A 14,540-nucleotide genomic window follows, 5' to 3' on the forward strand; every position below is an offset into this window, starting at 1 on the left:
CCGAGCAGTGAGAGGATAGCACTGTGAGCGTACACGCTTGTATAGCGAGGCTGGCGGTCGCTTGTTAAAGACGGGTACAGAGCGGCTCACTCTGCCCCAGCAACGAGGCGAATCTCCCCGGGAAACCGCACAGCTGTGAGGCCACAGAGCCGGGGGGCCAGTCTTAAAAAGGGCCGGTGTGGGGCCAGGTTTTCGTTTACGCCCAGCACCGAGACGCCGATTCTACTTCATCAAGGACCTGATTGGAGACCATGATTGGCTACTGTAATGAGCTGAATCAGTGTCATGGTGCTGGGCAAAAAAAAAAAACCTGCACCCACACCGGCCCTTTTTCGGGAGATTGGACACCCCTGCCGTAAAAGCTCCAGAGGCTGTCCTGCCCCAACACCCCGGGCCAGAACGCAGGCTTTAATCACCCTCAGGAGAAGAGCAGGAGGCGCGAGGAGGAGGCAGGAGAAATGTGAAAAAAGCATCTTTAATAACGCTGCATTTGCATGGCTTTTATCCGGCGGTTTTAAGTGTCCGGAGCGGAGCGAATCAGAAGGGAGTATTTCGCACAGGCCGTCGGACCGCTGGACTGGCAGATTTGATTAATCAGAGCGGGTTTTTTTAGGCTGGACTGAGCAGCAGCGCACAGACGGAAATAAAAAGAAGCAGCGTATGAAATCTGCTTCACACCGCGCGACCCGGCGGCCAGATCAGTGTCATTATGAGCACTTTAAAAGGGAATCGCATGACACCATTAATACCAAACTCAGCATCTGCGTATTTAGCAGCCATGTTAGGTACCAGTAAATCCGAGCACCATGCAAAGTACATAATACTGTGTGTAACTGTGTGAAAAACAGAAAGCACAGTCGTGAATATTAACGATAAAGTGTGCAGTAAATTACAGCACAGAAAAGTTAAATTCATTTGGATTTCGGAGGAAATTCTGAATGCCTTACGAGAACGAACTTGGCTATATTTAATTTATGCTACAAAAATTATATAAATATATAACATTATGTACTTCAATAACTCAGTTATTCACTTGGATGTATAATTCAGCAGCTGTGATGAGGTTTGGATCTCGGGAAAGGCACGGCGAGGTTATGTACACAGAGAAGACGGACAGATCCGCAGGAAGAGTTATTGCTGGCCTGCCGCTGCCTCGTGAACGGACCTGTGTCAGTGATGACGTTTAACGGACCTGTGTCAGTGATACCTGTGTGTCAGTGATGACGTTTAACGGTGGGTGTCAGTGATGACGTTTAACTGTGGGTGACAGGGATGACGTTTAACGGACCTGTGTCAGTGATGACGTTTAACGGTGGGTGTCAGTGATGACGTTTAACGGACCTGTGTCAGTGATGACGTTTAACGGACCTGTGTCAGTGATGACGTTTAACGGACCTGTGTCAGTGATGACGTTTAACGGTGGGTGTCAGTGATGACGTTTAACGGACCTGTGTCAGTGATGACGTTTAACGGACCTGTGACAGTGATGACGTTTAACGGACCTGTGTCAGTGATGACGTTTAACGGACCTGTGTCAGTGATGACGTTTAACGGACCTGTGTCAGTGATGACGTTTAACGGTGGGTGTCAGTGATGACGTTTAACGGACCTGTGTCAGTGATGACGTTTAACGGACCTGTGTCAGTGATGACGTTTAACAAACCTGTGTCAGTGATGACGTTTAACAAACCTGTGTCAGTGATGACGCTTAACGTTGACGTTTGACAGTGGAGCATCCGACTCCAGGAAAGGCCTGAACGGCTGGGGGAATCACGCGTACCGCGTGGGGAAACCGGAGGGGCAACAAGGGAAGGATGGCAGAGCGTCCCGGAGCGAGGGGGAGAGAGAGCGGTACAGGGAACGATGAGAACGCTCTCAGGGGCAGAGTGGCAGTTTTGGAGGAGCGGCTGGGAGTTACAGGAAACGTAAGGCTGCTGTATATGTGTATACACGCTGCAAGCGAGGAAATGCACGTTAGAATATTTTTACATCTGTTTGCGAGTATTTGCTTCGGGTTCGCTTAATCCTTGAACACACATACCCATAACCCTTGGTCAAAGACATAATGGTACTTCTATTATATATTTTTTAATGAGCAATAATTCCATACGGAATTATAAAAAATCTGCACATTTCTGGCCTTTACATCAGAATAAGTGCACAAGCACCCCCTAAGGGTCACACATAATGGGGGGGCGGGTTGTATTTTATTGTAATCATTGTGATGGTTAATGGGCTCACTGACTGGGTTATTGGCCTTTGCCTGAACTCTCTCACTCTCACTCTCACTCTCACTCTCACTCTCACTCTCACTCTCACTCTCACTCTCACAAGCACCACATTACAATTACTTTAGCTGATTAAGTGACGTACAGTTGATTAGACTAAGCAGGGGCCAAACCTGCCCGGAGCAATATTGGGTTAAGGGCCTTGCTCAAGGTCCCAACGGCTACGCGGATCTTACTGTGGCTACACCAGGGCTTGGACCACCAACCTTCCAGGCCCGAGTCAAGCACCGTAGCCGGCGAGGCCAGGGGCAGCCCTAGCTGTTGTGGCAGAGGTCGGAGCACTCCAGACAGAAGTCCAGGCACTCTGCGTGCTGGCAGCAGGGCTCGTAGAGGCCGGGGTCGCAGTGGGGGGTGCAGTGGGAGGGGCAGCGCAGCTCCTCGGAGAGGGGGGGGTCCTGAAGCGAGGAGCAGCAGTCGCAGCAGCAGCGGCTGCAGGCCACATGCAGACAGGACGAGCACGACTCCAACAGGCCCAGGAGGAGGTCAGCACAGCGACACGACAGACAGGCCAGAACGAGAGAGGGGCAGCGCTCTGACGGACGGAAGGACAGACAGACAGACAGAGGGAGCAGAGAGGACGGGCCACCAAACATCAGCAGATGCAGAAAGGGGGAAAAAAAAGACAGGAAGCGACACATGCAACTCAAAGGGTGGCCACCAACATGGCAACCCAAAGGGGAGTCATACCTACATGGCAACCCAAATGAGTGTAATACCAACATGGAAACCCAAAGGGGAGTCATACCAACATGGCAACCCAAAGGAGCATTATACCAACATGGAAACCCAAAAGGGGTGTCGCACCGTACCAACATGGTACCTTAAGGGGAGTAATTCCAACATGGTAACCCAAGGAGAAGTCATACCAACATGTCAGCCCAAAGGGGTGTCATACCAATATGGGAACCCAAAGGAGCATTATACCAACATGGCAACCCAAAAGGGGTGTCACACTGTACCAACATGGTACCTTAAGGGGAGTAATTCCAACATGTCAGCCCAAAGGGGTGTCATACCAATATGGCAACCCAAAGAGGAGTCGTACATACCAACATTGGTAGGCCAATGTTCCCTCAACATGGCAACCAGAAGATGAATTTGAAAAAGGCTTTCAGAGGCAACTGGCTTTCAAAACACTGAGCATGCGTTTCACACCCCCAAGTGAAACACAGTGTTAGTTTTGATTTGATCAGGAAATTAAGATGTAGCAACAACACAGCACAACGCAACTGCCAGCAGGCAGAATGAGTAGAAGCTTCCGGAGTCGAGCCGCACACACAACATGCGTTTACACCAAGGCCTTTCCAAACAAGCAGCGCGTATTATTTGTAAGTATAAGCCATTCTTTCCTCCTCTTTCTTGGAGAAGAGTTGGGACATGGGGGTTAAGCGATGGGCACGCAGTGTGAGCGATATCGCGGGTTCCTCCTCGGGAGTCGGGAGCAGAAAGATAAATCTCCCGCCTCGGACACAGTTACATCCAGAGCTTTATCACCCTGTAACTCTCCCCCTCCCCTGACATGCAGATTAATGCTAATCTCTGTAAACACTGAGCATAAAAGCAGCTTTGCTGCTTTCTAAGGGGAACTACATATAAATAAGCCTCTCGTTCACTAACATGCACACAAGAGTCTATAAATATCTGACACACTGCGGAGCCCACAGCAATAATAATATTAACAGTCCTAAGGAATTGGCCTCTGTCAGAAATCATGTTTCTTTTACATCTTCTTTGCAGCCCGCTCTTGTTAATTGTGTTTAAATGCTTCACGATATTAAAAGTAAAGTATAATACCTGGAGTCTGTAATTCTCCTAATCCACAAAAACACCAATATCCAAAACCTTTTGATGTCTTTCTCTAAGATGTCTGGTTAGTGTACGACATATGACGACATATATCTGAAAATGAGCAATGGCAGTTCTGATCTAATCTGGGGTTTTTTCCCCATGTATTCATGAAAATAAGTTTTTAAAAAAATGACAGTTTATTCAGAGCTTTTGCAAGAGCTATTGAAGAGCTGCACAATTCACAGTCACCTGACCTCAACCGCACCAAACGTATATGGGGGCACTTGAAAGACCGACAAAAGCCAAGCATTCGGTAAGATCACAACATGGTCTTTGGAACATTGTCAAATAATGCTGGAATAAGATGAATCATCAGGTTTTGCACAGATTTGTGGAGTCCATGCCAGCTGGAGCACACGCTGGCATTACAGCAGAAGGGGGCCATTTGCAGGTCTACTAAAACGGCAACCGGCTCGCCAACTACTGATTTCGCTTATTATTATTATTATTCGCAAATAATTGGGACGGCCTTGTTGTGCAGAAACTGAGTACCTTTGGTTTTTTGAGGCTTTCAGTAAATTCAGTAACATTTCACTGAAAACATTGGGTTTTTTTTGGGTGATTAATTGTATGCAATTTGTATATATACTGCATATATACACCCACCCTTCACATAATCACACACAGACACACACACACACACACAGACACACACACACACACACACACACACACACAGACACAGACACAGACACAGACACAGACACACACACAGACACACACACGCACACACACGCGCACACTTAAAGAAGCATTTTTACGGTCATTATGAAGAGGAAATAATAATAAGAATGGCCGCTCTCTCTGAGGGGAGTTAATGAGGCTGGCACGGCGGACGCAGGCCCTGTCAGCAGCCGGGCGGCGGGCGGGCGGGGCGGCGAGCGGAGCCGGAATGGCGGCGCGGGGTGTGATCCGCGGCGGTAATGACGGGACGCTGTTAGCGGTGACTGGCGCACACGGCGACCGGACGCAGTCGCGCAGCGGGGACCCCTCGCCGCCCGGCCTCATTAAAAGGTCACACCTTCAGCGGCCATCAATCTCGCCACAATCGCCCCTCTCGCCCCCCTCCACCCCCACCTCTCATTATTACCACTCCTCTCAGCTCCTCCTCTCCCAAAGAGCTCTCAAACGAGGGGGGGGGGGGGGGTGGAGGAACAAGGTGTCTTCAAAAAGCAAGTCCATCCTGATTAGACGGTATTATACACACAAACTCAGGACTGCAGAGCAGGGCTTTGGGCCTTTCAGTGGTGTGACAGAATCCAGACGCTCGAGGCCGAAAAAAATAACATCGGAACGGAGTATATAAGATTTATTGCTTAAGCATTCGGACTGTTAAGTTATTAATAAGTTATTAATTTAGAACAGCAACGCAGCGGGGGCATGTAGTGGATTAAAGGGGGGAGGCCTACCTTTTGGGAGGAACCTAACTTCAAGGAAGGGACCATGTTTGTGGGAGGAGCCTACGTTTGGGGGAGGGGGAGGGTTTGTGGGAGGGGCTATGTGTGTGGGAGGAGCCGTGGTTGGGGGAGGAGCCGTGGTTGGGGGAGGGGCGTACCTTCGGGGGAGGAGCCGGGTTTGTGGGAGGATCCAGAGCTGCCCTTGCTCCTCCTGCTGCCGTCGCTGTGCACAGACAGGCTGGACTGCAGCTTGCGCTGGACCTTGTGGGACACCGTAGAAGAGGACTGCCTCCGGGGCTCAGGCGCGGCCCCGTTGCTCAGAGCCGCGCGGCGGCCATTTTGGCTCTGGCCCGCACCCCCGTCGCCGCCGCCGGGCTCCACGGAGGCAGTGGGGTGAGGAAGCCGCTGAGGTTGAGCTGGAAAAGAGAAAGATGAGAGAGGAGTTATTTTTAAAATGCCACCGCTTCTTCCTGAATGAATGCTCTTTCGCAACGCAGCCTGGCTGATTCATAATGCGATTTTTTTTTTCCTCCTCCAGAAAAAAGTGAATCTTTTTTCTTTATTACTGAAAAAAGCAAACTGCATCAGACATTGTGAACACGTATTTTCTCAGCTGAATCTTAAAATAAAGAAAAAGGTGCATGATCACCTCAATATTACTCCTGTAACTACCATCCCTGTTGGAAAAATCCTAAAACACTCAATGTACTTAGAAGTAACAGTAGCAGCATGCGAAATTCAAGCTGCCTTCTCAGGCTGAAATTCCTCAGCCCTCGTGATTGTGGGCGCGCTCACCAGGAGGAAAACAACAGGCCGTTTGCATAACGATCCGGACCAGCAGACACGGCAACCGGGCGGCGAACGCATTAACCTGCGATAAAAGCCCCACCGGCAGGGCTGCACTGTCCGCGGGAAGCCCGCGTACGGCTGTCTGTGCGCCGATTAATGGCGTCTGCGTACCCCCCCACCCCCCCGCGCCGCCCCAAGCCCGCTCCGGTAACAGGACGGAGCATCGCCGCAGCGAGGAACGCTAAGCGAACACGGCTCTGTAAACGCGCGATCAGACGCCGGCGCTCCCTCCGCTAGCGTTTAGCCGCTACGCCGCGCCAGGAGGAGCAGCACCCAGGTGGGTTTGGGGAGGCGAGGGGGGGGGGACCCCGCAGGCTGGCTCCATCCCCCCCCACCCGCGGCCCCTTATTCTCCCCCGTCTCCACGCGTCTGACAGCTGTGAGAAGTCAAGCGCGGCCCGTCTGATAAAACGGAGCGCTGGCATTTTCAGAAGTGGCGGCGGTGCAGATTCAGCTCTGCTGGGACTGGCATTATGTTCCATCTGCATTATAAAAGGACGAGACCCCCGTACCACTCACGAGCGCTCCTGAATTATTCATTTTTTTTTGTCTGTATATTCAACATCTCTCGCTTTTTCTCCCCCCCCCCACTTCTTCCTCTTCTTTCTCTCTACACCTTTTTAATTTTTTTCTCTCATTTTTCTTTTTTTTTTTACAAACTCCGCATTTTGTAACCGTGACAACAGCAATCACAGCCAAACTTTGTGACAGCTTATGAAAGTGTCATTTTGTAAAATACCGGGGCGCGCTCGGAAATCAGAGGTGCCGCGTGGCGTATTTTGACTGCACAACCAACAAACTCAATTACTGTTAACAAGAGGAGCACCGGAGCCGGGCCGGGCCCGGGAGGCCGCAGAGGGGAATGTAAAACAGCGCAATTAAACAGCGGCCCTGGCCTCCGCCCGGGGTGCGTCTGAACGCACGCGCTCACAAACAACGGCGCCTCCTGAACCGCGCTCCCTCTCCCTCACGCCACACGGCCGCGACTCACCACCGTGCCGCTATTTCACCCAAATACCACCCGCAGCCCTCCCGCGAACACTCCCGCCACGGTCAGGTAAAACCGCGTTAAATGGGGTCGTAAACCACGCAATGTGAAGCTTCCTTTATCTTCACTTCCCTCCCAATAAATAGTAATGAGGTCAAAGGCAGCTTTATTTTCAAGCTGTAGGTCAACGGACATTACAAAATATTTGGCTTTGTTGTTAACTTTTTTTTTTTTTTTGGTAGCTGTCTGTTTTCATTCAAGTTTAGTGGGTTAAGTCTGCCACCATGAAGCAATAACCAGGATCAAATACGTAATTATTTTCGATTCAAATAATTTCCTACGCTTTACTGAGCTTCTCTGGTGTATAGTAAACCTATGAAATACTCTCAAACTGCAACCCCTGCCTTCTGGGCCTCTTTCGCCAGAAAAGATCAATCGACCGCAGAAAAGCATTTGAATCAAAAACAATGATGTAATTGACCCAGATCTGCCATGAAGGCGGCCTTGTCACCACCATATCAGCCAACATTTTTACATGTTGCACCAAGGTGACTGAGAACCCACAGCTTAATTGCAATGTGGCCCCACACACAGGTTTATACAGAAAGGTTTTTAATCATGGTGAAAAACAAAACACAAAGCCCACAATCAAAGTCAAAGTCACACACACACACACACACACACAAACACACTCGAGGAACACTTATTGCGAACATTAATTTGGAGGAACCCGTGTGAATAGGGACACAAACCCTATTATCTCCACACCCCACCAGCACTAATCTTAGCGCTCTAACCCAGCGCTGCGGAGCTTTCCGGAAGTCTCGGGCGCAGTTAACAGAGGGACTGGACATTCCACAAAAGGCATTGAAGGCAACAGAAAGCGGAATATTGATCCGTCCGGCTGTTTGGATCTGAATACCCTTTCAGAGGGAAGAAAGAAGGCTCTGGAACAATGGCAGACCGGATGCTGAAGAATCGGATACAAATTACTCCTCAACGATGTCTAGCGTTCAACAATACATGAAATGTTTATCATCACACGGTTACATTTATCAGCGTGACACACACACACACACACACACACACACACACACACACACAAAACACAACACCCTATACACTACACACACCACACAGACACATGCGCACACACACACACACACACACACACACACACACACACAGATGGTGGACAGGCCTGCTATCAACACATGTGCACTGCAGTGAGTAGCTGTTCTAATTTATAAAAACAGCTTTCCATCTTAACTCCAGAACACATGGCGAAAACATGACATTATGTCCTGATTTAAGGAACCCTTCAAAGTCAAGGAGGAAGGTAGTCTTCCAGAATTCCCCCTCTTCATCTCCTTCCATTTGACGCAAATTCAGTAATAACAACAGCCAAAGAATCAAGACAAAAAAAATCTCTCTCTTCACAAAGAAAAGAAGAAGAGCAGAAGGATAGAGAGAGGATAGATATCCTACCAATAATGGCCAGCTATTACCATCCTCCCCAGCTGGTGAATATGCGCATATCAAACGCATATCCTTCACTCTAATTTATATCCTTTAGTCCATGGGTGCAATATGAATGGCAAAATATTTCAGGAACAATCTGACTACATTTCCCATAATGCTCGGTGGAGAATTTTAAATATACTATAGTGCCGCCAGTGTACTATAATGGGTTCAAATCTTAGTTGGTACTGTTGTTTTAACCTTGGGCACTTAGCCTGAATCCCTTCAGTAAATATTCAGCTGTATAAGTGCACTGTGTGTAATGTAAAAATTGTAATACAAAATTGTAAACTGTAAGTCATTCTGGATATGAGCGTCTGGTACAGTAAATGCCCAAATGCAAATGTTAAATGTTGTTTCCTCGAGGGCCAATAATATCAGCCCCCGCTAAAATAGCAAACACCACTTATTGCAGACATATTGCAAGTGCTAGTGCTAGTGGGGCAGCCTATAGCCTAGTGGCTAAGGTGCTTTACTGGGACCTGGAAGGTTGGTTCAAGCCCCAGTGCAGCTGTTGGGCACATGAGCAAGGCCCTTAACCCCACATTGCTCCAGAGGGGATTTTCCCTTGCTTAGCCTGGATTTTGAACATATAAAACCACAACATAAACTGGGCAAAAGGGAAACGGCTGGTCCAGATTCAGTCACAAAATGGCAGCTCAAGTCCCTGGGAACCCAGTCAGTCACCTCAGCAGGGTGTGGTCATGTTCCGGTCAGGACTGTGTCCCTCCTACAGAGCGGTCTCTGGAACAGGAGCTCAGCTTCCCTGTCTGAGGGCCAGGCTGCCTCAAAAGCCAAAAGAGAAGAGTCTAAACATGCCTAAACTCATCGCACCGTCAACTGACTTTACTATCTTGAAAGTCAAGGTTGTCTTTGGCCACACCCCAAAAATCTACATACAAACACATCTGTACAGACCTAGATTTACAGTTATCAGCAAGGCAAGCCAATGTGCCTTTCTGCACAGTTAAAAAATGTATGTCCATACACATCTCATGTGCACATACACAAAAGTGTGTGTGGGTGTGCGTTCCGAAAATGTGGACTCAAAATAATCATTAGTGATTCAAAATTCAAAGGTAGGGGTTCAGAACAAGAGCTGGTAACACCCAGAAGATCACAAGTACACACACATACACCTCAAGTTAAAACAGGGCATTGAAGAAAAAAAAAAGAAAAAGAAAATGTAAAATCCATCTTTACCGAAACCCCCCCATTCCCCCCTTATCTCCCATCCAGGAACAACTGTTGAGGGCGGGCCGCAGCGTACGCGGGAAAGCTAAATTATTCATGGCGGCGTTGGCTGGGAAACGGCGCATGGCAGTGCAGGGACCGCGCAGAATGGGATTGGCCCTCCGGTTCGGTCCCCAGAACGCCGGCTGACAGGACGGCCCGTCCAGGGAGCGTTTTTAAAGGCCAGCGTGTGATGGATTCGCCAAGAACACACAAATATAATTGCCATTTGTCACAAGCAGTGCGGTGAATACCCCCCACAGAGGGGCCGCGCGGGGAGAGGAAGCGGTGCGGAGGGATAGCGGGCCGTTTCCTAACCGCCACGCCACGGCGTGGAGCCGCGTGCGAGCGCTTCCCCTCCGCGCCTCTCCGCACGGAAAGAAACGACAGAAAAAAAAAAAGAAAATCAGGACATCCATTCTAGTTTTGAAACACTGCGCATTGTGGTCTGCTACATCGTTCTCGCGTGAAGAACTACATTTTTTCCTGTTTCAAAATCAATAAAGATTCTTTATGCAGAGGGCGACGAAGGATTGAAGAGGCAAAACATAAAACGCTGAAATGAAGGGGAAAAAAATGTATTATTCAGGTCTTTGTGCCTGTGTGTGTGTGTGTGTGTGTGTGTGTGTGTGTGTGTGTCAAAAGGTAAGGCGAGATGAGGTGGGGAGGCTCTAGGCCTGAACTTTAAAAAGTGAGTGAGTGTGCAACTGTCTGCTAAATCCCCTGCTTCCTATCTGACAAAGCCGGAGCATGCCTTCATTGGAATTTCACACTACATTATTTCAGCTCAAAATACCAATTCAGCTACTGTATCTTGCCAAAAAAGATTTCAGGAAGTAGCAGGAAATATGTGTTACATTGCGTTTTTTGTGCGTGTGCGTTTCTGTGTGCGTGTGTGTGTTTGCAAGCACATGTGTTTACCCTATAGCCAAAGGCATATGTAGTATATGTAAGTCTCCTCGAATAGTGCTAGGACTGTGAAATCAATTGGAGCTTCGACGTAAAATCAAGAGCTTAAGAACCCATTTTTGTTGAGCAACACTTCTGAACACATTCATTGATAAGAGCATACATCAAATGTTGCCATTTGGTTTGACAGACATAATAGTCTAATACCATGAACCATTTTAAGACCCACCGGTGAGAATTTAATCAATATTTGTTCTTAACTTTCAAGCAAAGATCAGCATTTTTTATTTGTTTTTAATGTAGCTGCCATGGGGCTGCAGTCGAAAACGAGCCATTTTGGCTAAACTGGCACACAACTGTTTACCAATGTGCACTGTCCCTGTAAAAATAACCTGAATAAAGTACAGTAAAGCATTACATATTTTTCCCCTCAAGCTCAGTTTAAATCAAGAGTTGTATTCATTACTGAACTCGACAGACTGTTTGAAAAGGCTCTCTAAAAAAAAATAAGTCTTGATTTTAACTGACGGTTGATCAAAGTTAAGGACTAATGCTGCTGGCCAATGTGTGAGACAGACGCCGTGTTTTAACTCAACGAGCCTCGCCAAGCGCGTGCCGCAGCTGTGTAAAGCCTGCACCTCATTTCAGGCTGAGAGGCCTCAGAGTTCCTCTCCAGCAGGTCAGAGGTGGGTCACGGGGGGGCTGGGCTTGGGCACCCCCCCCCACCCATCACCACTGGTGGGCTCACCAGCTCACTCTTCTGCGGCATTGGCAGTATTTTGGGCTGCTGTCTCTCGCTGCACCTTTAAAACTCCCACCCCAATGAGGCTGGATTAATCTGCAAATGTTGATTCATTATGAATACATTATTATTACGTAACATTTACATAATCGATGAAGACAGAGTGAGACAGAGTTGCAGAGGCTGAATTACTTTCACAAAGACGCTGATAAAGTTCAGCTCTCTGGAGAGTGAGCAGCTTCCCCAAAAACGTTTGTCTTTCCATCACTTTGGTAAAGGTTTCATTTGGTCGGCTCAGTCCATAAAGCCGTATTCATTAGCCACGGCTTATTTACGTAGCTACGAACAGAATGTAATGGGGTCTCTCTCTCTTTGGGCTGCAGTGTAGCCACACCTTTGCAGGCATTCCGCTTTCACACCCTGCTGACTCACATGATGACTCTAGCCATTCCATTGGCTGCCTGGAATAGCAACCAATCGGATGGCTTTCCGTGTTTGCTGACTCACAATCCCTTCCCGTATGCTTCCTGCGGACAGAAAGCAACCCGATTGGCTGACGTCCCAGGACTTACTGCTCTGATAATTTGTCCTCCATCAACCCGAAAGCTACGGACCTTCTCCTCGACAGAGCGGATTGCGATTGATTTTCAACACTGCTGGGGGCTCCGTTCCTTGTCAACAACGTTCACAGCTGCCGATTTCGTAATGACTGATGTCCGTGCTCCAATTCTGATCGAATTACTGTTTTCTTTCACACTTTCTATGTGACTTCATCTGGTTAGCATATTGATTTTTTCGAGTGACACTAAACACTAAACACTAAAGCTAAAGAAAAGTATATGCTCCACCGTAGGCCCTATATGAAAATGAAAATATTTTAGCATTAGAAATTACAGCATTTCTTTTACAGTTAATATATGAAATTCCACTTTGAATATTTCCAGAGGTCCCAGTCAAATTCAGTATGGAGGGAATTTAGAGCAATCTCTATAGGTCCTCAAGAATGCAGACAATGTACCGCAATATTTTCTGACCAATGAGGGATGTCCTTCAGTAGGGAATGGACAGCAGGGACACGCCCCTCCCAACCAACCCAAGCTGAACACACTGGCCATAAAGACACTGTCATTCTACAATTTATAATAATAATAATAGCAATAATAACAATTATTTCTCACTTTTATCCCAAGTGACTTACACTTGATTGACCAACAGCTGTGCGGATCTTATCATGGCTACCCTGGGGTCGGAACCACCAACCTCTGCTCTGCGTTTTTCTGAACGGCCACTTCAAATTTCGCCGCAACAAAGCAGCAATCAATTCAGCGGTTGGGTCGGTGCCAGACGCCGCGCGCCTTCGGTTCGGCGTCTCGTAACGTAAACACCTCTTTAACGCGTCTTCCTGCCTACCCCGTCTGTTTGAGATGCTAATTTGGAAAAGCGACAGTGACCGTCGCGGGGAGAATACCCAGCGTCCCTCAGACTGCCCGGGGTTCCGTTTCTCCTCCCGACAAACACGAAAACGGCCACGAGGCGTCGACGGCAAGTTCCAACTCAAAAGGGACACTCCTCCTCCCCATTTATTTATTTATATTCATACAAACCCGCATCTCAATACCAGTATTTATAGTAACAAAGCCATGGGAATTATATTAGAGAAACAAAACAGCGAAAGGAGGGAGTCTATTTTGCATTTTCTCCCCGCTCCGTGCGCATCAAAACCCATTTACCGTTTGACCTTCCCACTCCAAAACAAAGACTGCCTCGAGTGCAGGGAAAAACAAGCCCAGAAATGAGCCGTCAGGTTTTAATTGGAGGACACTGCCCTCTGTGCACACTATGTTGATGGTACATACCTGGCACCACACGCTTCTTTCGCAAACACAGCAGTGCTGAGGAAATAAACAGCAGATACTGAGGTCTGTAGCCGTAATTCATTGCAATTACCACTTTAATTCCGGATAAATCTTCCGCTACAAATCAATCAGCTTTCATTAGCGCAGTCCTCTTAAATGAATACTGAGTGTTCCCCTCCTTCAGGAACAGCGACATGCAGTTCGACAGCGTACTGTAAATTCAATTACATTTTCAACGTATGGGGAATAACACCCCTAATAGCATAGTAGTTTGAGCTAGAGCCGGTTTTAGTAGAAGCAGGTCAGTGTAGCTGCTGTTGTCACACTAATCTGCCTAAGGTAAATCTAGTAAATCTAGTAAATCAGGACCTGTCAAAAAAACTAACAAAATAAAAAATATTCACTGTTAATTCAACTATAGATCACATGAGTACAAGGAGTTTCAAGTGCACTCCACTTCAGTAAAATCTTCCATTTTAATCCATCTGTAAAATTGATCAAAGGCTGAAAATGTCACCGTGATTCGTATTGCTCAGCCTCATGCACGGAGGAAGCGATTGATCACACCTCAGAAACTGCCCAGAGGCCAACTGTCCAATTACCTTTCCAATTATATTCACTGTTTATCCGAGGCTGGGCCGTTTCCTGCGACTACGGATGGAACGAAAGTGACACCTACATGACACCTGTAGGAAACGACACCTATATGAACCTCCTGTATATGACACCTGTATGAACCTCCAGTATATGACACCTGTATGACACCTATATGAACCTCCAGTATATGACACCTGTAGGAAACGACACCTATATGAACCTCCAGTATATGACACCTGTAGGAAACGACACCTATATGAACCTCCAGTATATGACACCTGTATGACACCTATATGAACCTCCAGTATATGAC

General features: G+C 47.8%; 1 protein-coding gene across 3 annotated transcripts in view; it reads right to left on the reverse strand.

The window, feature by feature from the left end:
* Nucleotides 1-14,540, reverse strand: part of mdfic (MyoD family inhibitor domain containing) — a 30,008-nt gene that overhangs the window by 2,923 nt on the left and 12,545 nt on the right. For all 3 annotated transcript variants that reach the window (XM_061253198.1, XM_061253199.1, XM_061253200.1), the window contains exon 4: nucleotides 5,692-5,949. In XM_061253198.1, coding sequence (XP_061109182.1) covers nucleotides 5,692-5,949 — 258 coding nt within the window. The remainder of the gene's footprint in view (nucleotides 1-5,691; nucleotides 5,950-14,540) is intronic.

Source organism: Conger conger, chromosome 8, assembly GCF_963514075.1.
Source record: "Conger conger chromosome 8, fConCon1.1, whole genome shotgun sequence".
Taxonomy (NCBI): domain Eukaryota; kingdom Metazoa; phylum Chordata; class Actinopteri; order Anguilliformes; family Congridae; genus Conger; species Conger conger.